This window comes from Pelophylax lessonae, assembly GCF_965119305.1.
Source record: "Pelophylax lessonae genome assembly, chromosome: 8".
NCBI lineage: Eukaryota > Metazoa > Chordata > Amphibia > Anura > Ranidae > Pelophylax > Pelophylax lessonae.
The window spans coordinates 146705967-146727446 of NC_138775.1; the positions used below are offsets into that span (position 1 = coordinate 146705967).

General features: G+C 38.8%; 1 protein-coding gene across 1 annotated transcript; it reads right to left on the reverse strand.

Annotated features, from left to right (window-relative positions):
• Nucleotides 1-250: 250 nt before the first annotated feature.
• CCDC190 (coiled-coil domain containing 190) lies at nt 251-20349 on the reverse strand (the record flags this gene model as incomplete). The annotated part of the gene is made up of 4 exons (XM_082264849.1): nt 20045-20349; nt 8755-8956; nt 3901-3970; nt 251-845 (listed from the first exon to the last, which is right to left on the reverse strand). The coding sequence occupies exons 2-4, from the start codon at nt 8942-8944 to the stop codon at nt 251-253; spliced, it is 855 nt and encodes a 284-aa protein (XP_082120975.1). The 5' UTR covers nt 8945-8956; nt 20045-20349.
• Nucleotides 20350-21480: the final 1131 nt, after the last annotated feature.

The following is a 21480-nucleotide window of genomic DNA, read 5'->3' on the forward strand; positions in this document are numbered from 1 at the left end:
TTTAATATATGTAGATTTTTACCATATTTTGTGGTATGCATTTATGAATTTCCTTATTGGTTATTTCTTTAGATCAGATCAATGGATTGCAAATAGAATGCAAAAAAACTATTTGAAAAGTGGAAAACTTCAAATATACCAAAAGGAAATGAACTATATAACCAGCCTGTTTAAGTAATTATTTTCAAAGATTAATAGCGCTACATCTTTGGTTGAGTCTTTATGTATTATGACCTCATATTCATGCTTGTTAAAGTTTGTTTGTGTCATTGTTATTTCTTTGGAAAATTTCTCCCAAACTCAGCTCTTTTTCTGACTCAGGTTTATCCTTATGACGAATATATCTAGCATGTTTCGCTTCTTCCAAGGATTCCATAAAGTCAGGCATTGTGTGTCGGGTGCGAAGTACTCCATCAGGAGCATAGATTTCCTCATCAAATAAAGGCTTGTCCTTGAAAAGGGAACTTCTTCTCCTCATAAACTGTGGACCTATGACTGGTGGTTTTATTGGCACTTCTTCATTTGAAGACTTCACTGAGGGAAGTGTTTTATTGCCTGAATCTATGGGGAGCTCAGAAGATTTGCCTTGCATGCTACCATTTTTGCTAGTAGTGCCTGCATTTACAGAGGAAATACTCAGTCTCCTTGCAGAAGAAACCTTTGAATCTGTTGTACTGGTATCAGAAATTGTAGATGCAGCTTCATTTTGCTGGATAACTTCAGGACCTGCCTTAGCCTTTCTGCTGCTAACACCATCCATGAAGTCATTAATACGCATTTGAAGAGTCATTGATGAGCCGGATGCGATAACATGGCCTTCTGGAGCTGCCAGCTGGTTTCTTGTACTTAAATAGAGAGTAGCAAACAAGAAGTTTTAATATGTTAAATAAATAAAAGTAAATCATAGATGCATATCTTTTGGGGACCCACAAACAATATATGTAGTTATAAAAGTTAGAAAATACTAGCAAAAGTGAGACATTTTCTAAAAAGTAGAACTATAGAAGGGATGCAATGCTATGCTGCAGTTTACACATGATAAAACAAACATAAAATGACATGATTTCCTCTGTTTAATAACCTAATTAAATTAAAAATGTTTGCAAGTAAATATCTTTCAAACTGAAATGTTTAAATTTAAAAATGTGTGTGAATGATATACTGTATATATTTGAATTATACAATATGTACAGTACCAATGATTCTGTTTTTGATCTTTTTTTCTGCCAATTTATAACACTTGGATGTTATAAATTGCACTAAGTAAATGCAGCTGGGGAAAAAAACTGTATCTGTCTTCATTCCAGGCTGCAATGCAACAAAATGTGATTGATTTAAAGGGGGTGATTCTTTTCTGTACCCACTGCATGCGTGTAAGTGTTTAATTTTAAAAAGAACGTTGCATGTATGGGTGTGTTAACATTTGGTTGTGGTGGATATAATACAGCTGCTTTGGTTTGTGGTGAAATTTGAAAGTTTATCAATCCAGGACAGTGGGTGGAGGTGGGGGAACTTGAGGATTGGAGGCAAAGAAAGTTTTATTCCAACATCAATCTGGAAATAGAATAAACTTGAATTAAAAAAGGTGTTTAAAGTTCTAGAGGTTGGTAGCTGAGCAAATGAATCTGCGGGGGGGGGGGGGTGCAATCAAGGGAGGAAGCACTTTTCAATGGATGGGTGTTGGTTGGCCAGAAGTGGATCCATCCATTTGAAAGGTGTTAGGATATGGCCTTGGGTTCAAAAAGCCATGGACTTACAGTGGGTACGGAAAGTATTCAGACCCCCTTAAATTTTTCACTCTTTGTTATATTGCAGCCATTTGCTAAAATCATTTAGGTTCATTCTTCTTCCTCATGAATGTACACATAGCACCCCATACTGACAGAAAAACACAGAATTGTTGACATTGTTGCAGATTTATTAAAAAAGAAAAACTGAAATATCACATGGTCCTAAGTATTCAGACCCTTTGCTCAGTATTTAGTAGAAGCCCCCTTTTGATCTAATACAGCCAGGAGTCTTTTTGGGAAAGATGCAACAAGTCTTTCACACCTGGATTTGGGGATCCTCTGCCATTCCTCCTTGCAGATCCTCTCCAGTTCTGTCAGGTTGGATGGTAAACGTTGGTGGACAGCCATTTTTAGGTCTCTCCAGAGATGCTCAATTGGGTTTAAGTCAGGGCTCTGGCTGGGCCATTCAAGAACAGTCACGGAGTTGTTGTGAAGCCACTCCTTCATTATTTTAGCTGTGTGCTTAGGGTCATTGTCTTGTTGGAAGGTAAACCTTCGGCCCAGTCTGAGGTCCAGAGCACTCTGGAGAAGGTTTTTGTCCAGGATATCCTTGTACTTGGCCGCATTCATCTTTCCCTCGATTGCAACCAGTCGTCCTGTCCCTGCAGCTGAAAAACACCCCCACAGCATGATGCTGCCACCACCATGCTTCACTGTTGGGACTGTATTGGACAGGTGATGAGCAGTGCCTGGTTTTCTCCACACATACCGCTTAGAATTAAGGCCAAAAAGTTCTATTTTGGTCTCATCAGACCAGAGAATCTTATTTCTCACCATCTTGGAGTCCTTCAGGTGTTTTTTAGCAAACTCCATGCGGGCATTCATGTGTCTTACACTGAGGAGAGGCTTCCGTCGGGCCACTCTGCCATAAAGCCCCGACTGGTGGAGGGCTGCAGTGATGGTTGACTTTCTACAACTTTCTCCCATCTCTTGACTGCATCTCTGGAGCTCAGCCACAGTGATCTTTGGGTTCTTCTTTACCTCTCTCACCAAGGCTCTTCTCCCCCGATAGCTCAGTTTGGCCGGACGGCCAGCTCTAGGAAGGGTTCTGGTCGTCCCAAACGTTATCCATTTGAGGATTATGGAGGCCACTGTGCTCTTAGGAACCTTAAGTGCAGCAGAAATATTTTTGTAACCTTGGCTAGATCTGTGCCTTGCCACAATTCTGTCTCTGAGCTCTTCAGGCAGTTCCTTTGACCTCATGATTCTCATTTGCTCTGACATGCATTGTGATCTGGAAGGTCTTATATAGACAGGTGTGTGGCTTTCCTAATCAAGTCCAATCAGTATAATCAAACACAGCTGGACTCAAATGAAGGTGTAGAACCATCTCAAGGATGATCAGAAGAAATGGAAAGCACCTGAGTTAAATATATGAGTGTCACAGCAAAGGGTCTGAATACTTAGGACCATGTGATATTTCAGTTTTTCTTTTTTAATAAATCTGCAACAATGTCAACAATTCTGTGTTTTTCTGTCAGTATGGGGTGCTATGTGTACATTCATGAGGAAGAAGAATGAACTTAAATGATTTTAGCAAATGGCTGCAATATAACAAAGAGTGAAAAATTTAAGGGGGTCTGAATACTTTCCGTACCCACTGTATGTACTGTATGTGCGATCAGTCTAAGGGGGTGAAGTTATGGGGATGTGTAACCAGTCAGTATTAACTCTTGAATAACGCTAGGCTTCATGGGTGCCCTAAACTTTTCAAGGCAGGAGTGCTGACCAGATGGCATTGCCACACTAGTGGGGAAGATCTGTAGAGAGTCCAGCAATAGTCGGGGTTTGATGGGGGGGGGGGGAGCAGAAAGCAAAGCATGTTTCATTCACAAGCAGTCATTTAAAGCACAAGCCTCATATCCTCCCCTTCATCTTGTAGGGATGAGGCAAGTTCTGCCTGGAAGCTAAAATCATACCTTTTACTGTATTTAACTATGCATATTTGAAATAGGAGTTTCAGGGGATGCTTTTCTTCTTACTGCAGAACTCAATTTTTTTTTTAAGTTTAAATTAACACATATTGATTGTGTCATTGTATACAGTAAGTTTTTTTTTTTCCACTCAAGCAAACTTTGTTGAACTTCTGCTAGTAAAATATCTTCCTTACCTTTCATTTTGAAATGAACTTTTATGGTTTTCTTTAGCAGTTGTAGGGCTTGTGGTTTTCCTAACAGTAGCTGAAAATACATATAGAGGCATTCAGTATTGGTACATGATTACAGGATTATTGATAACTGTCCTTTGAAATTGTAAAAATAATAAGACTGTTCTGTAAAAAAAAAAATGTTTGCCTTTTATACAGTAGCAAATTAGATTCTAGCTATAATTTTCCACTCCAATTATACCAACTAGCACTTGTCAGAAGCTCACCCAGGTATTCTTGCCTCTAGATTAAAATGTGAGGCCCAGTATTTGCCCAATGGTCTTTTTCTAGGAGTATTAAAGGTTCTTTCCAATCAAAAAAAAAAATAAAAAATAACAGTTTAAATGCATGTGGAAGATTTTATTCACTATTTGTAATGATCATTATATTCTGTTTGCAAATATAATGCTTACTATTCAATTGCTTTCATTTTCATTATTATCATTTTATAAATGCTTTGAAAGCTTATGTCAACATACTGTTCATATAACCTAACTATGCAACTCATTTTTTATGCAGAGAAACATGTTTTTTAATTAATTAATTAATTTTTTTATAACAGTAATCTTTATTGAACGTTTCCAAAAATAACATTTACATAGCATAGCACAGATATACAGTATATACTTAAAAGTGCTCCCACAAAGTTGGGAGCATGAAATTGTCCAAAATGTCTTGGTATGCAAAAACCTTAAGAGTTCCCTTAACTGGAACAAAGGGCCAAGTCTAACCCCTGAAAAACAACCCCACACCATAATCCTCCCTCCACCAAATGATTTGGACCAGTGCAAAACGCAAGATCCATAAAGACATAGATGAGCGAGTTTCGGGTGAAGGAACTTGACTGGCCTGCACAGAGTCCAGACCACAACCCGATAGAACACCTTTGGGATGAATTCGAGTGGAGACTGCAAGCCTCCTTGTCCAACATCAGTGCCTGACCTCACAAATGCGCTTCTGGAAGAATGGTCAAACATTCCCATAGATAAACTCCTAAACCTTGTTGACAGCCTTCCCAGAAGAGTTGAAGCTGGTATAGCTGCAAAGGGTTGGCCAAATTAATATTGAAACCCTAAAGCTTGAGACTGGGTTGCCATTAAAGTTCATGTGTGTGTAAAGGCAGGTGTCCTAATACTTTTGACAATATAGTGTATATACTGGGAGTGCTTTGGCCTCCATTTATGAACTGCAGAGAAAGTGTGAGCTCCACCCGTACTGCCTTTTATACATTTCTTCAGCTCCGGCATGCAGTACAAACTCAATTTGGAGTGAATGCTCCTAACTTTTCTGACTACCCAATAATAGATGTTTTACCATCACAAGGTCCCAGGGGTATTATTTCTGCTCTGTATTCTCATCTACTGCCTACTGCAATTAAAAAAAACTTCATTGGCAGTTTGTTCTAAATGGCAACAGCTTATTCCTGATCTGTCAGATGAAGATTGGGAGAAAGTGTACTAATCTCATCGATCTGTTGAAAAGTTACAAAATGATTCATCATTTTATGTTGAATCAATCATATCTAACCCTGGTTTGATTACATGCCATGCATTGCATACCTTCCCCTATCTGTACTCGGTGCATCTGTCCACGTGCAGATTTTGCTCATGTTATTTGGTTATGTCCTGTTATCGCTAGATATTGGCGACAGGTGACTGATGTACTATCTGCCATTTTATCTATACTTGTACCATGTACCCCGTAGATATGCTTGTTGGGTATTTTGAACGATGAACAGTGGCCGAGATATACCAGAACTATGCTGAGGGAAACATTGTTTTTAGCCTGCAAAGTGGGTTCAATCTACTCTCTCTTCTGTCCATAAATGGGAACAGATAGTGAATCAGGTGTTGCCAGAGATGTATAGTAACTAAGAAGAACTACTTCACTATTGTACTTAAGTACCGAAAGGCGGTATCTGTACTTTCCAAGAGTAGAATTTTTTTCTCCTACTTCCACTTTTACTTCACTACATTTTTTCAATGATTTCAATACTTCTACTCCGATATTTTTTTTTTTTGTGCTGCATAGTTACTCGTTACAATTATAAAAATTACCACTGCCAGAACAGTAGATGGCAGGTTTCATGAAGCTCAAAAAAATGTGTATAATGTCATGTGTACTTTTGACTTTTGACTTCTTTTGACTTCTTTCTTTAATAACTTTAACTTTAATAATTTTAACTTTAATAACTTTAACTTTAATAAACTTTTGACTTCTTTCTTTAATAACTACATAACACAGTACTTGTACTTTTACTTTCAGTACTTGAGTAGCAAAATGTAAAAAAAAAAACTACTTGCAATACTTAAGTACAAAAAATGTTGAATACTTTAGTACTTCTACTCAAGTCACTTTTTGATCGAGCACTTCAACTTCTACTCAAGTCACTTTTTGATCGAGCACTTCCACTTCTACTCAAGTCACTTTTTGATCGAGCACTTGTACTTTTACTCAAGTATGGGTTTTGAGCACTTTATACAACTCTGGGTGTTGCCCTATGAAAAGCTCATTTTTGAACATAGGGGGTGCTCTCATAAATGAAATAAGGTGTGGGATGCATGGTGCTCCTCTATTCTGACCATTACCAATAGTTGAGAGGTTGGCTGAACGTACTAGACAATTGAGTCTGTGGGAATGTCTTTAATTATTCTATGTGTGGCCTTTATTTGACTGTCTTTGGCCTTAATAATTCAGAGAGAGTATTTTGGTAATGACATTTATCAGGACTTTTATATGTCAGTATGGAATTATCCTCATGTTAATGAATGAACTTTGCATCTCATTGAGCTCATGTTGAGAATTTTGGTTATTGTACTAATATTTTTTTTTATCTTCGTCAATAAAAAGAGTTTAAAATAAAATACAAGCAGGTCTAATGTCAAAGGTAGGCACCAGCCTGGCTTTGTTTATCTTATTCTTGGTCATCATACGTTATAAGCATTAAGCTTTAAGGAGTTAAGCTGCCCATACACCATTAGAATTTCATTTGAAATTTTTTGTTTTCTCTTGGTTACCGGGATCCAATTGACATTTGTTTTTGACTGGATTGAAGAAAAAATTTGAAGGAACAGGATGAAACATTTTTTTAAAATAAAATTCTAACTGTAAATCTGGTTTTAGTTTTGGAAAAATTGTACATTTTGTAATGAAACTTGCTTAGTACTTTTGGGGAGGTACTAAAAAGAGCAGGACTGGATGAATTGTTAAGGGCTTTCCAACTAAATTAATAAAATCAATGATGGCAAGAAATAACGTACTGGCAAACTATTTAGAATTTCCATGCAAACGTTTGATTGAAAGTCTAACCATGTAGTCTTAAGCCCCGTACACACGTACCGATGGTCGGCATACAAATGTTCCTCTTTTCTCCCCGGGATGTCGGTGTCTGCTGAAAAGTGCAAAGACAGCACAAGGACAGCACAAGAATTTTGTCTGCCGACTGCAGAAGTGATGTCATGTAATGGTTAACTTTCCCTGTGTTTTCTATTTTCTGAGCATGCCCAGTCTTGCAAATCTGCGGTCTGTCGGCCGAATTGTGTACTGACAGGCGAACAATCGTCCGTTCTGGTGTCGGCATACAAAAATTTTCATGTTTGCAAGAAAGACTTTTGTCCGCGGATTGTGCGCAGACATCTGTCGGAGGCACCATACTAACACGCGTACAATCGGCAGATCCTTCGTCCACCGACGTTTGTATGCCGACGATCGGTACGTGTGTACGGGCCTTTAGGCTGGCCATACAAGTTAATATTTCTTTTCTTTAGCCCTGCTCTAAGGGAAGTCACTCTATAACGCAATCAATGCTAAACAGCATGAATGAAGGAATCTCCCCTGTTGGCTGTTGTTTTCCAGCAGAAAGCTCCTCAAGCTCCCCACCAACAGAAGACTATAGCTCTGTGGAAGGGATTCCCCTATCAATACTGACTGTTGATGGGGGAAACAAGCGATTTTGATAGAAAATTGCATATTATATGGCCTGCCTATGGCTCCTTTAATGGGAAATTCTGGCTTTTGCTGTATCTTGCTCTGCAATGGGTTGTTTGGGGATTTGCAGACTGCTGGTGGTTTTACAACTCTTCTGACAGTTTATCATAAATGAATTAAGCACAAACAACATTTCCCATATCAACCTCAAACACATTTGTCACAGTTTAAAGTTTCTAGCCTTAGGGGGCTTGTCATTTCAGAATAGGTTTCAAGTGGCTTTTTTTTTTTAGGGATGTGGGACATTCACTGATCTCTAATGTTAAGAGGGCCTTCATCAATGTCACAGCACTATTTTACCCCTTCCCTTCCCTTTTTTCCCTTCCTAAAAAAACACTGCTTTGTCAGGTGATCATCATTCATTGAGAATGATCAGCAGTTGAGAGTTGATGTGTTAGCTTTGGCCTCTCTCTGTGACTATGACTATTACAAAAATGCATGTGAACACCTTTTCACAGGTTCCAGTAGAAATGTGCCCATGTATATGTAGTTAAAAAATACCCAGAACATATCTATATTCTGAAGCATGTCTACCCAACAAAACAGAGTTGTATTGAGACATTTGCTGCTCATATCATCATTTTGGCTGGACAGATTTGTCCTACAAGAGTACATTGTAGTTATCCCTGGCCCATATCCCATGCACCTTCTTTTATGTGCTGTACCACAAAGCCCCAGAAAGATGCTTTGGTATCATGGTTGTAGCCAGTTCTAAAACCAGTGTGGAGGAGGATGCAAAACGTACTCACCACAAATGTTTTGGCCTTTATTGCTTTTTGTACAGCATACACGTACTTGACATTTCCAAATGCAATGATCTGTAGATCTTACCTTGCTTGATTCTGATGAGATCCTTTTGCAGTCGTTTTTGTTCTTTAGTCATGCTATTTATTTGATAATTTTGGGCTTCCTTAATCTCCTGGATCCCATTGTTAAGTCTGGCCTCTGCTCTTTTAGCTCCACGTCTTTCTGCTTCCCATTGCTTATCCCCATTGTTCCCAAGTAGCCTGGAACGATTCATGTCTGCAAGTACCTGAGAAAAATATACACAATAGGGCATTGGTGGACTTTTTGTACCAATATAAGAACAATGACATCATATCAAAATAGGGGAGACCGTCAAATTCTGAGAATCAGAAAGCTTTGGTAAAACATAGTTTTGTTCTGATTTGTAGCAGGTCTCAGAACTGAGAGAAACAACTTTTCTTGTCCTCTCCGCCCAAAAACTTCTTCTTTTAACACAGGATATCAAACCTTATGCATTATGTTCAGAAAGACCTTCTTCTTTGTACATGGCAACCAGTAACTTTTCCATTTCATTTTCCTTAACCGGTTGCCGACCACCGCAAGTACATATACTGCGGCGGTCAGCCCCGGCCAGGCAAAGTGACGTATGGGTACGTCACTAGCCTGTAAGCCAATAGGGGCGAGCGCGCGCCCCCGGAGGCGCGCTCCCGCCCCGGCTCGTTCACGGACACCTCCGTGCGCGTGACCGGCGGACCCGATGTCCGCCAGTCACTCGCGATCGTCCGCTGTGAAGGTAGAAAGGCAAGCGGCTAATGTAAACAAAGCCGCCTGTCATTCTCCCTGTGTAAAAGCACATATCATAAGGTCCTACTATGTAGGACCGTTGATTTGTGCTGTTACATGTAAAGCCACATCCCACAACAGTTAGAAACACGCCCCTAGGGACACACTTAACCCCTCCTTTCCCAATAAAGTTAACCCCTTCCCTGCCAGTGTCATTTTTACAGTAACAGTGCATATGTATAGCACTGATTATTGCAGTAATGTCACTGGTAACCCCAAAAGTGTCAAAAATGTCAGTCAAGGGTCCGATCTGTCCGCCACAATGTCACAGTCCTGCAGAAAAAAATCGCAGATCGCCGCCATTACTCGTTAAAAAAAAAAACAACAAAAATGACAAAAAGCTTTCCCTTAGTTAGTAAACGCCATAACTTTTGCACAAACCAATCAAAATACGCTTATTGTGATTTTTTTTACCAAACATATGTAGCAGAAAACAAATTGGCCAAAAATGTTAAAACATTTTGATTTTTTAAATTTTTTTTTCATATAAAAAAATGTGAAAAATATTGTTATTTTTGCAAAATTTACGCTCTTTTTTTGTTTATAGCGCATGATCAAAAAATCGCACAGGTGATCAAATACCACCAAAAGAAAGCTCTGTTTGTGGGAAAAAAAGGACGTCAATTTTGTTTAGGGACAGCGTCGCACGACCGCGCAATTGTCCGTTAAAGTCACGCAGTGCCGAATCGCAAAATAGGGCCTGGTCAGGAAGGGGGTAAAATCTTCCCGGGCTTAAGTGGTTAAACTCTCTCAATCAGCATTGCCTATTTTTAATCCTTATGCTGCTAGCCTTAGTTAGCCTTAGTAAGATATATTATATTTACTTGTTTTTTTTTTTTCTTGTTAAATAGTTTTTATTAAGATTATTTCAAATAGTAACAAACAGGGAAATGAAGTCATAATAATAACAGAGGAAAGCAAACTCACAAAACATTGATATTATGGCCAGTAGCACATAGGTGCAGTTATGTAATCTAACTTCATGCCCATGTAGATAATCCATTACAGCATTAAGCAATCCAAATATACGAATAGCATTAATACTTATAAGATGGGGTCGCTGATGGCCATTCTCTAATAGGGCCACCCCCAACCCCCCTGAATACCCCAAATGGGTACACACTGTGTCCAGTGTGGGGGGAGGGGGTAGACCCTCCGACAGCTAAACATCTGCGGACCACCATATATTAGACTGACATAGTTCTACAAGGTGTTATTTGTGACACTAACAGAGAATACATGAAAGGTAAAGTAAAGGGAATACTCTTTGGTAGTAAATCAAAGCAGGCTAATTGGGCTTGAGACCAGGAGCAGCATTAGGATGCTTTAACCAGTGAATCCATTGTTTGCTAAAGGTAGGCATTCTATGATCTTTAACAGCTAGTAACTTCTCAAAATGACATTGTGTGTTTACCCGTGAAGTAAGTTCCTGAATTTTTGGTGACTCAATATTTACTTGTTTTAAACTTTTTATTTTTCCAGTTCTTCAGTTGCTTCCTGGTTTCTTGCCAAAATCTTGTCATATATCCCAGGAGTCTTCATGGGCATTCTCTTATTTTATTTTATCAGGTGGATTGGACTTTCTCAGCTAAGCACTCCCTCCTGTCTGCAGGCTTGAGCTAAGGGCAGATGGATTCCAGGAAGTAAATTCTACATGAATCATCTGCCTTTACTCAAGATGGCTGCAGCTAGAAATGCGAGGTTGTGTGTATTTCATAGTGGTTTCTAAACAAAATAAAGAACGGAGACATGGCTAGATGGGGAGTTTGCTTTGAATATTTAAAATGAATTTGTTTGTGCTGCAATGCGACTTTGGAAAAGGGTCCTGTGCTACTTTTGCAAGATTTACAGTGCAGTTTGGCCCCATAGCATATGCAAACCGCATCCAAAATACAACCACAGTTGCACTACATAATCGCACTGCAAGTTGAGTCAAAAGTATGAACCGAGGCTTAGGGTGTGTGCATTCTGTATGAAGTAGTAAAGCAGACATCTTTGACCAGTAGCATTGTCAGTATGGGAGGACGGTAGTATTGTAACATCAACAGTTACTTTTCCTTTTGGGACACAAGTTTTATATAAAATGAATAAAAGCTGATCATTGTCAGTATTAAATGATTTGTCTTAGCCCTCTAACTGCTACTTTGTCTAGACAACTTGATCTGTTAAAGTAAGTTACAAAAATAACAGACTTACTGGTTGAATCATCAGGTCAAAATAAAGGAAAAAAAATAAAAAAAGAATACTATTGCAGACATAACATCTAAGAATTAGCTGCAATTTAATACAGTTTTATTTTGGAGTTTAATACTGCTTTACAGTAACAAAATAGTACATGTATTTTTTTTTTTTTAACTGGAATTTTAGTCCTGCTAGATCACTTCAGGTTTGCCCCTTTTACAGGCATAGCTGTGTAAAACATTAACAATAAGTGCCTATACTGTTTAAAATTCAGTAATACATCTGTCTCACCCTGCTCTGCACATGCTCATTTGCTCTCTATTTTTTGTCACTATTCAGAAAATGTAGAGGTTGATCTGCTCACAGCCTTAATATTTACTGCTGCTTAGGGGCTCTGGGTTTAAGCAAAATGGTAGCCTCCAGCAAGAAGAAACAGCAACAATGCTGGAGGCAATTTACAGCACACACTAATTTTGGTACACCATAATTATTTATGTGCAATGTAATGTTCCATTTTTATTTTTTTTGGTATATGCAAATTTCAAATTTGTTTAATGTGACACAGAAACATTATTTTAAAAAAACATATAAAAACAAAAAAAAAAAAAGTTTAAATAATAATGGTCAATAAAATAGAATAAATGAAAAAAGTAAGCAGGAGAAAAATAGATGAAAGTAGAAGAGGAAGAAAAACGGAAAATTGTATCATACTTACCGTAATTTTCCTTTCCTGGTGCCTATCCATGGCAGCATACTAGTGATAGAGCTCCACCTTCAGGATCAGTGAATAGCATAAATTAAAAGGTATAGCACCCCCCCCCCCCCATCATTCTCCGTAAATAGGAAAACCGAGGGAGGGACCGTATGCTGCCATGGATAGGCACCAGGAAAGGAAAATTACGGTAAATATGATATAATTTTCCATTTTCCTGGTGCCTCCATGGCAGCATACTAGTGATAAATAACTAGCTTACACGGGTGGGATAATGCTAATCAAGAAAATAAACTTTAATTACGCGTATGCTGCCATGGAGGCACCAGGAATGATGGGGGGGGGGGCTATACCTTTTAACCTTTTAATTTATGCTATTCACTGATCCTGAAGGTGGAGTCGAGGCAGAGCTCTATCACTAGTATGCTGCCATGGAGGCACCAGGAAAAGTAAATTAAGGCTGATTAGGGTAAATGAATGGTTAAAAACAGTTTAAATAGAGAAAAATTCTAAGGTTGCTTCATCTGGCATCTTTAGATGGAAGCTTATCCCTATGGTCTGTAGAATAATGAAACTGAGTAGATACAAAAGTAACAATGTAACTTTGTATATCTCTGTTCAGCATCTGAACTGCATTCATAAAAACTATGTTTTTTATTTTTTTTTTACAGTGGCCTCAAGTGCTGCTGTAGTCACATAGCAACTCGTGGCTTTACAAATTGTAAACACTATAACACTCCTAATTAGCTTCTTGCATATTGATTACTCCTTTTATTTATTTGTTTAGCAGAAATAAGTGTGTAATTTGGGATTGTATAGAGTTACAGTAAGCACAATATTGGTCTAATTAAGTAGCGCCACACCTGTTTAAACTTCAAATCATGGCTTTGACTTTATAGAGCAGAGAATTGCCAGGAGTGGGAGGTGTGAGCAGCAGCAGGGCAGAAGGACAGGACAGACATGACCTGTGTACTTTTTTTTGGTTATGTGTACTATGCCCAGTATCCTCAACTACTTAAATCCATCATCAATCACATTGCTCAGAGATTCAGGTCCCCATCAATCACCATGAACGAAAAGAAAAAAACAGTCGACACAATTGGTTTGTTGCTAACCTGCAAATGACAGCTCCAGTACCCTGCAGTGAAATGTAAACAAAATGGGCTGTCTTCCAGGTGACATCATTGATCCAATACGGACATGACCATTTTTGATCAATATTGTCATGAGGAATTTAGGGTGACCCTGTGCCTTTTTTTTTCTTTTGCATGGGGTCCCCCTTGACATCCATACCAAACTCGCATCAGGGAAAAGGGTATGGTATGTATTTTTAAAGGTGGCCTCATGCTGTTTTTTTTTGTTTAAATGTGGGGTCCTCCATTAACATATATACTGAATCCTCATGTAGGATAAAGGTCTGGTATAGATGAAGGTAATTCCTGGCTGTTTTGTTTACAAACAGAACAAAGCAGCTGGGAGCTGTCATTTTCCAGCAATTACAACTGCATTTTAATTCCTTAGCTAATGTCAGTCAGTTTTCCTCAAGTAGATTGTGTACATCATACAGATAATCCACCTCATAGGCAGGTACAGGGCAATCCCCAGGCATGTTATTAAAAAAAATTGTTTGCATTGTTAATGTTTTACTTTAGGCATGCTTTTACTTTGGCACATGTTCTTCAGGGCAATGCCCAGCCCCCCCCCCCCCCATTCTATTTATTTGACAATCCCTTGCCTAGGGAGAGCAGCTTTAGCTGACCAAGCTAAACGTAGTGACATTCAGAGGTAACAAATGTATTATCCCAAAAGGAAGCCACATAGTAGCTAAAGGAATAATCACAGGCGAACTGTATCAGCTGATGTGATGTGGTTCACACTCTCAAATAAAACCAAAAAGATCAGCATGCCAGTGGCATAAAAATTACCCATGTAGTCAAATACTGAAGTGTACAAGTTGTGAAAAGGGAAAATTACCAATTAATATTTTCCCAAATGTAGCAACAGCAGAGCCCAACAGCCCTTGGATCTAATTCATTCAGTCCTATGAAAGCTCAGACTCCAGGAAAGAACATTTTTTTTATCACATTCACTGATGATTTCTCAAGATATACTGTATAAAACACAAGCTATTCTGAGAAAACATTGTACTATGTTTCATACTTCTGTATCATCTAATCATAAAAGAGTAAAAAAGCGAGGTCGGAGCACATTGGCTACATAAAAGAGGATGAAGGTAGGATGGTTACAGATGACACAGAGAAGGCAACTGTACTGTATGCTTTCGTCTCCTCAGTTTTTACATAGGAAAAGGAGGGATATACCCACCACGACTGTATTGTTAGTAACACGTTGCAGGATGTACCCTTGTGGCTAACAGAAGCCATTGTCCTAAAAAAATAGAAAAGCTTAACACAAATAAATCACCAGGACTGGGCGGCTTACATCCAAGAGTCCTAAAAAGAACTCAAAGTCAGGTTATAGCCAGACCATTGTTCCTAATCTTTAGGGACAGCATATTGACAGGAATGGTGCCAGCTGATTGGAGAAAAGCCCATGTGGTACCAATATTCAAAAAAGGGCAGAGACATATACTGGCAAACTACAGACTAGTCAGTCTAACATCAATAGTATGTAAACTGTTGGAGGGGATGATAAGGGACTATATCCAAGAATTTGCTGATGAAAACAGTATCATCAGCAGAAATCAACATCGGTTTATGAAGAGTCGTTTCTGCCAGACTAATCTGTTGATATTCTATGAGCAAGTGAGCTGCCATCTAGATAGGGGAAGACCTGTGGATGTGGTGTATCTGGATTTTGCAAAAGCGTTCAATACAATTCCTCATAGATGCTTAATCTACAAACTGAGGTCTGTAGGCATAGACCATAGAGTTTTTTCATGGAGAGAAAACTGGTTACAGGGGCATGTCCAAAGGGTAGTGATGAATAATGTGTACTCAGACTGGTCTGGAGTGCTAAGTGGGGTACCCCAAGGCTCTGTCCTGGGACCAGCGAACGACACACAAAAATAAGCAGGGCAATAACTTCACATCAGGATACAGAAATTTTACAGAAAGACCTGAATAAAATAATGGGGCATCAGTGGGCAACTACGTGGAGGTTTAATGTTGAAAAATGTAAAGTAATGCACTAGGGGGAGAAGCTCTAGGGAAATTAAGGATGGAGAAAGATCTGGGGGTACTGGTAAAAGACAGACTGAGCAATAGCAGGCAATGTCAAGCTGCAGCAAGCAAAGCCATCAGATTATTAGCTTGTATAAAAAAGGGACTTTACTCCAGAGACGAAACAATCATCTTGCCACTTTATAAATCTCTGGTTCTGTCACATCTAGCGTATTCCATCTAGTTCTAGTCACCAGTCCTCAGGAGGGATGTGGTGGAGCTGAAGAGAGTCCAGAAAAGAGTAGCTAAATTGGTAGGCGGATTGGAGGACCTCAATTACAGGAAACTACTGCAGGCACTGATTTTTTTTTATCCCTGGAGAAGAGACGCTTGAGAGGAGATATAGGAGGACACAAGGCCACACAATGAGATTGGAGGAGAAGCCATTTAACCTTAAACTGTGTAGAGGATTTTTCACTGCCAGGGTGATAAGGATGTGGAACTCTCTTCCACATTTGGTGGTGTCAGCAGAGAATATTAATATATTAAAAGACTCTTGGACGTGCATCTTAGTGAACACAACATACAGGGATATGGGAAATGATTATTAATATAGACACACGTACACCTACACAGGTTGAACTGGATGGACTATTGCCTTTATTCAACCTTACCTACTATGAAACTACACAATTTAGTGATTTATCCTCTGAAAATGAAGAAGCTGGACCACCTGCAAGCTCAGTCAGAAAATCTGTGAGTTGCAATAAGGTCCAAAAATGGATGGTGATGCTTTTTTGCACTCTATTGTAGGTAGCGTGTAGTTGGTTAGGATTTGTTCTTTTTCAGACCCAATCTTCGTGGTCCAGCCACTAACTACATCACAGCTACAGTAGTTCTACTGCATGTTCTGCAGGAAAGGGCATTTGTGTTAAAGATATTGCACCATTTCACTACTAGGTGGTACTAAAGTAAAAGAGGGGGGTGGACTTCTTAAAGAATAAGTTCACCTTAACCCCCCCCCCCCCCCTGCTCACCTGAGAGATCCCACCCTTCCCCTCTGCAGATGCATACTTACCAAGATCTGACACCTGAAGCCTCCTGTGCTTGTTGGCATGCATCTCCGCAAGTCCTCTCTCCTGAGAGAGGCTTCTTCTGAGCAATGAAGCCTCATAGACTATATGACTCTGTCTCTCAGCTGGGAGATGAGCTTCACATACCTCTATGGGCATATTGCATAGGCACTGGCAGGGAGGGTGAGCTGGTGGTCAATAGACATAGGAGACTATGGCCAGCAGATCACAGAGAGTATGCATCTGAGGTGAAAGAGGGTGGGATCTGTTAGGTCAGTGAAGGAGTGGGGCAAGAAGAATGAGTGTACTGTCTTTCTTCTAACAAGTAATCACATAAAGGTCCATCACAGTGTGGATTAAACTTCAAACTAAAAGGAAAATGTGAAAATTGAAAAAAAAAAAAAAAGACAGCTGTTGCTGTTCTCTGTATCTCTTTGCAGGAATTTCACCAAAAAATATTTACTTCTGGATGATTATGCACACTGTATATTGCAATATTAGGAATTTACCACTGCTAGTTAGTCAGCAGTAGGGCTGTAGGAATACAACATGTAAAGTAATGTCATTGTTATGACATGTAACGTCCAATTTAAGCATTTTCAGGTCTTATCCATATTTCTGCCCTTCCTTAGTGGGATACCCTCTGTTCTGTCTTTCTGCTAGTCATTCCGTTGAGGAAGCTGCAGAGTCCTGTGCCAGGTGGATATAGAAAGTCCTGTCTTGTCAACTGGCCATTCCCTGGTTGTCTTGTCCTTAGTGGGTTGGGCCTAGTTTTGACAAACAAGGAGGCAGGGCTAGTGATGGGCAAATCTTCTTGGATTCAGTTTGCTAAGGGGTTCAGCAATTCCCATCAAACGTGTATGGGGAGGGGGGGGGGGATCTTGTTAAATTGAGACAATCTTTAGGACAAAGTACTGTCTAAAAGGCATGAGAAACTGGGCATTGCCGTGTACCAATGAAAAATAATGGGAAGAATTTTTTTAATGCAGTTTTGGAGGTAACATTGAAAATACTATGACCTTGGAAAACAGCCCATTCCGTTTTAAAATGAAACAAAAAGCAAAACATATGTGTATAGATATAAAAAGACATTACAAATACCTTTTTTCCCCCTTTTTTCCCCCTTTTTAGAAGTGATCACATTCCCTCTGCTCCCCCTGTTCTTAGCTGCATAAGAGCTGGGGGGAGGAGAAGCAACAGTACACTGAGTTTCTCAGGGAATGACTGTGAGGGGGGGGGGTGGTGGTCAGTTTTTAATAGAAAAGCAGAGGGACTGGCAGAACATCAAGGATTTCACACAAAGGACAGGATACTTTCTCATATAAGTACATGGTACAGCAGGCATATATCAGGAATATAAAATGCTGGGGTAACAAACACTTTGCCATTCTTGTGGGGAATGCCTTCAATCTGTATGCAGTGTTATGGAACAGTATGATTTTCACCATCAGTCTCAATGGCATTGTACCCTGGCAGATCATATTTGGCTGTGGGAGTAAATGTTTTCTTTATAATTAGCATGGCTTGCATACACCACCAGCAGGTTCAACATTAAGCAACTCACATGGTTGATGATTAAAACAGGCCTAAGTATGCAGGCATCCGGGGTAAAGCTCTCCACATAGATCATCCTCCACACCGTGCAATCGTGACCAAGAAGACTACCCTACAGTAGAGCGATCTGAAAGCAAGGCTTGAAGCGCTCGTGGAGTGCAGCTTGGAAGGGATGATGTTGATGGCGGTGCGGAGGATGGTCTTTGTGGACAGCTTTACCCCGGATGTCTGCATACTTAGATGTTCCTGTTTTATTCATCAACCATGTGAGTTACTAAATGTTGAACCTTCATTAAATGTAGCCATATTGCTATATTTAATGGCGCCTCTCTTCTCTTTTATACACAGTTGTGACATGACGTAACGCTACGCGTATATCAAGACATCACTTGTTTATCAAGTCAACATTTCTAAAAAAAATTTGCTTGTCTTGCAAAACGCTCTTAAACCAAATTCCTCTCAATCCAAGGTTTTACTGTATCTTGTTTTTCAGGGCTATGTCCACCAAAAGGCATTCTGCATGATGCTTCTGGATGCTGTGACCCACTCACTCACGTCACCTAGCAGCTTCAAAATGACTTTCTTACCACTATCAACTCTCAGCAAATGCTTCCTAAACCAAATCCCCGGGCTAAACACACACAAGAAAAAATGGACTCTGAATCCAGCATTTGTAACCTAACAATGAGGACACACCCCAGCACTCAGATTATCTGTCACTAATCACAGCAGGAGAGTTAAGTGTAGTACACATGATTATTGGACGAATAATCATCCGTTTTTTTTGTTTTTTTTTTGCATACTAGTCTCCATATCGAAAATAAAGAGATTATTAAAGTTACGAAAAGTTACAAAAGTTACGAAAATTCTATGACAGAATAAAAATCTGGAAGTGATGTAATGTATTGCATTGTATTTGTATTGTATTTTCGGATGAAAACTGTACTGATTAAGTGAAAATCGTACGATCTGGCATCGCACAAGAAAAATTTTCGCTTTGTCCCTTTGGATAATTTCGGACGAACTGTTGTGATCGAGTCCGGAAAACTGTGTACTAATGATCAGATTTTTATCCGATTTTCTGATCATGTGTATTGAGCTTTAAACAACTTATGTCTTCCCTTTAAATATCCTAGTACACACTATCTCTGCTAAGCCACACATCTGTTTCATATTGGTGGATTATTTTGTTGTAAACCTACAAATCATATGCAGTAGTGTAATGTGTGCTATCTCTGTTCTAAGCACATTCTATAGGCAAGAACAGAGAGAACCAGAAATTTCAGCAAAAATTTGCCAAAAATGTGCCTATAGGCTAAAAACGATGATAGGATTGTAAAAAACTGACCTGGAAAGCATTGGATTGAGGAGCAAAATTATAGACTTCAATTGTATATGACAATTTTACTACTTAATTTACCAAAAAACTCTTGCTATTAAATTATATACATTTTATATAGATTGTTTTAGGTGTTTATAAATATTTCTAATTTATTTAAATATTTAGCAATATTTGTAAAAAAAAAAAAAATTAAGGAAAGGAGTAATTTCATAGCCTTTACCAATTTAAGTATCTTAAGAAAATATGGCACTAATCAAATCAAAAGAAAGATTACACAAACATTGAACAATTAAGAAAAGAAAAGACAGCTGGCAGATGTATGCAGGTATACTTGGAAAGTCACTACCTAGACCGTAGGCTGTGCAAACTGCAAAGGGCAGTACTGGTCCAAATAAAGTAAACCGTATCAACCAGATTTATTGTACTAAAGTGAAACTGGTATATTTAATTTTTAATTGATTTCCAAATTAAATTACTGTAAATGTCTTGGGTAAATACAAATTAAATTACAAATTGAAATGCAATTAAAATACAAAATTGTTCTTACCAAATGCCAGTTGCTTGAGGAATAAAGAAGTCCTTCTTCAAAAATAATGAAACAGAAATACAAGTGAATTTTAGTGTTTCATGTATAATTTGTTAAAGCGTGGTGAGCTGCATTTTCAGGGATTTACTCTGTACTAATCAGCATTTCTACAGATTCCGTCATATGATTCCTAAAGTTGAACAGGACATGGAACAAGTCCTATAAAACAGTGTAAGCAGAAGGTGAAAAGCAGTGGCTTTCAGTTGTGATTGAAGCACTCCTAACTTACTGCGTGCCGATGCTGATAACAACTAAGACAATAAGGCTTCTTTAAGTCCCTTGTATTTATGTGAGAGGTTGCTTCTACAAGGTATAGTTTAGCTGATTGGAGGTTGGGTTCCATAGTTACCCCACTGGAAACAAAGATGTGCAAATAACTTTGTAGACAGTGTGGATTTCACAATGCATTGTAATCAGTACAGGTAGAACAAGGTTATAAAGTAGAAGCCAGTACAACAACATTATTTCTGCCTCATCTGTCCCAATCACCAACTGAGCATGACCAGTTCATGGGCAATATCAAGGTAATAAGAGAAGGCTTGGCAGATTTGATTCCAAGAAAAATATCAGTAGCACTCGTGCATTCAATATGTCCTGTTAAATCCTGTATAACTCGTTTAAAAAGGAATTTTGACAATATTCTACAATGTGGTGCATGTGTAGTGTTCAGACCTGGAGCTTGAAGCTCTTGCATATGGGTGGTGTGGTGGACCACTTTTGTCTCATCTTCGAACTAGAACTAAACAGATGTTTATATATATATATATATATATACATATATATATATATACATATACATATATATATATATATATATATATATATATATATATATATATATATATGTATATATATATAGTTGCTTCTACATTTATACAGCAAGAATAACAAGATGGCAGTCAGTGTGTGAAGGTTTTGATTCACTAAGGACATTGTATAGCTTTAGTAGTGATATTCAACTGGACATGTTTTGTAATGTTGAAGACATTCAAGCCATTCTTCAAGCCATTTTTTCAGTTCATGAGCTAAAGAATTGGTTTGGATGTTTCTACAAAACATCTTCAGCAATACAGAACAAATCCAGGTGAATGTGACCAACGACCAACAACTACTAGCTATGGCAGTCAATGTGAAGCTAGACTTGGTGATGGATTTCAGCTTTAGTAGGCTGAAGCTGATCACACACCAATCAGATTTTGTAAAGTCTTGTTTAAAAAAAACAAAAAAAAAAAACAAACATGTTATACTTACCTGCTCTGTGCAGTTGGTTTTGCACAGAGCAGCCCAGATCCCCCTCTTCACGGGTTCCTTTTCTGTGATCCTGGCTCCTCCCTCCTGTTGAGTACCCCTACAGCAAGCAGCTTGCTATGGGGGGCACCTGATCCGAGTCACAGCTT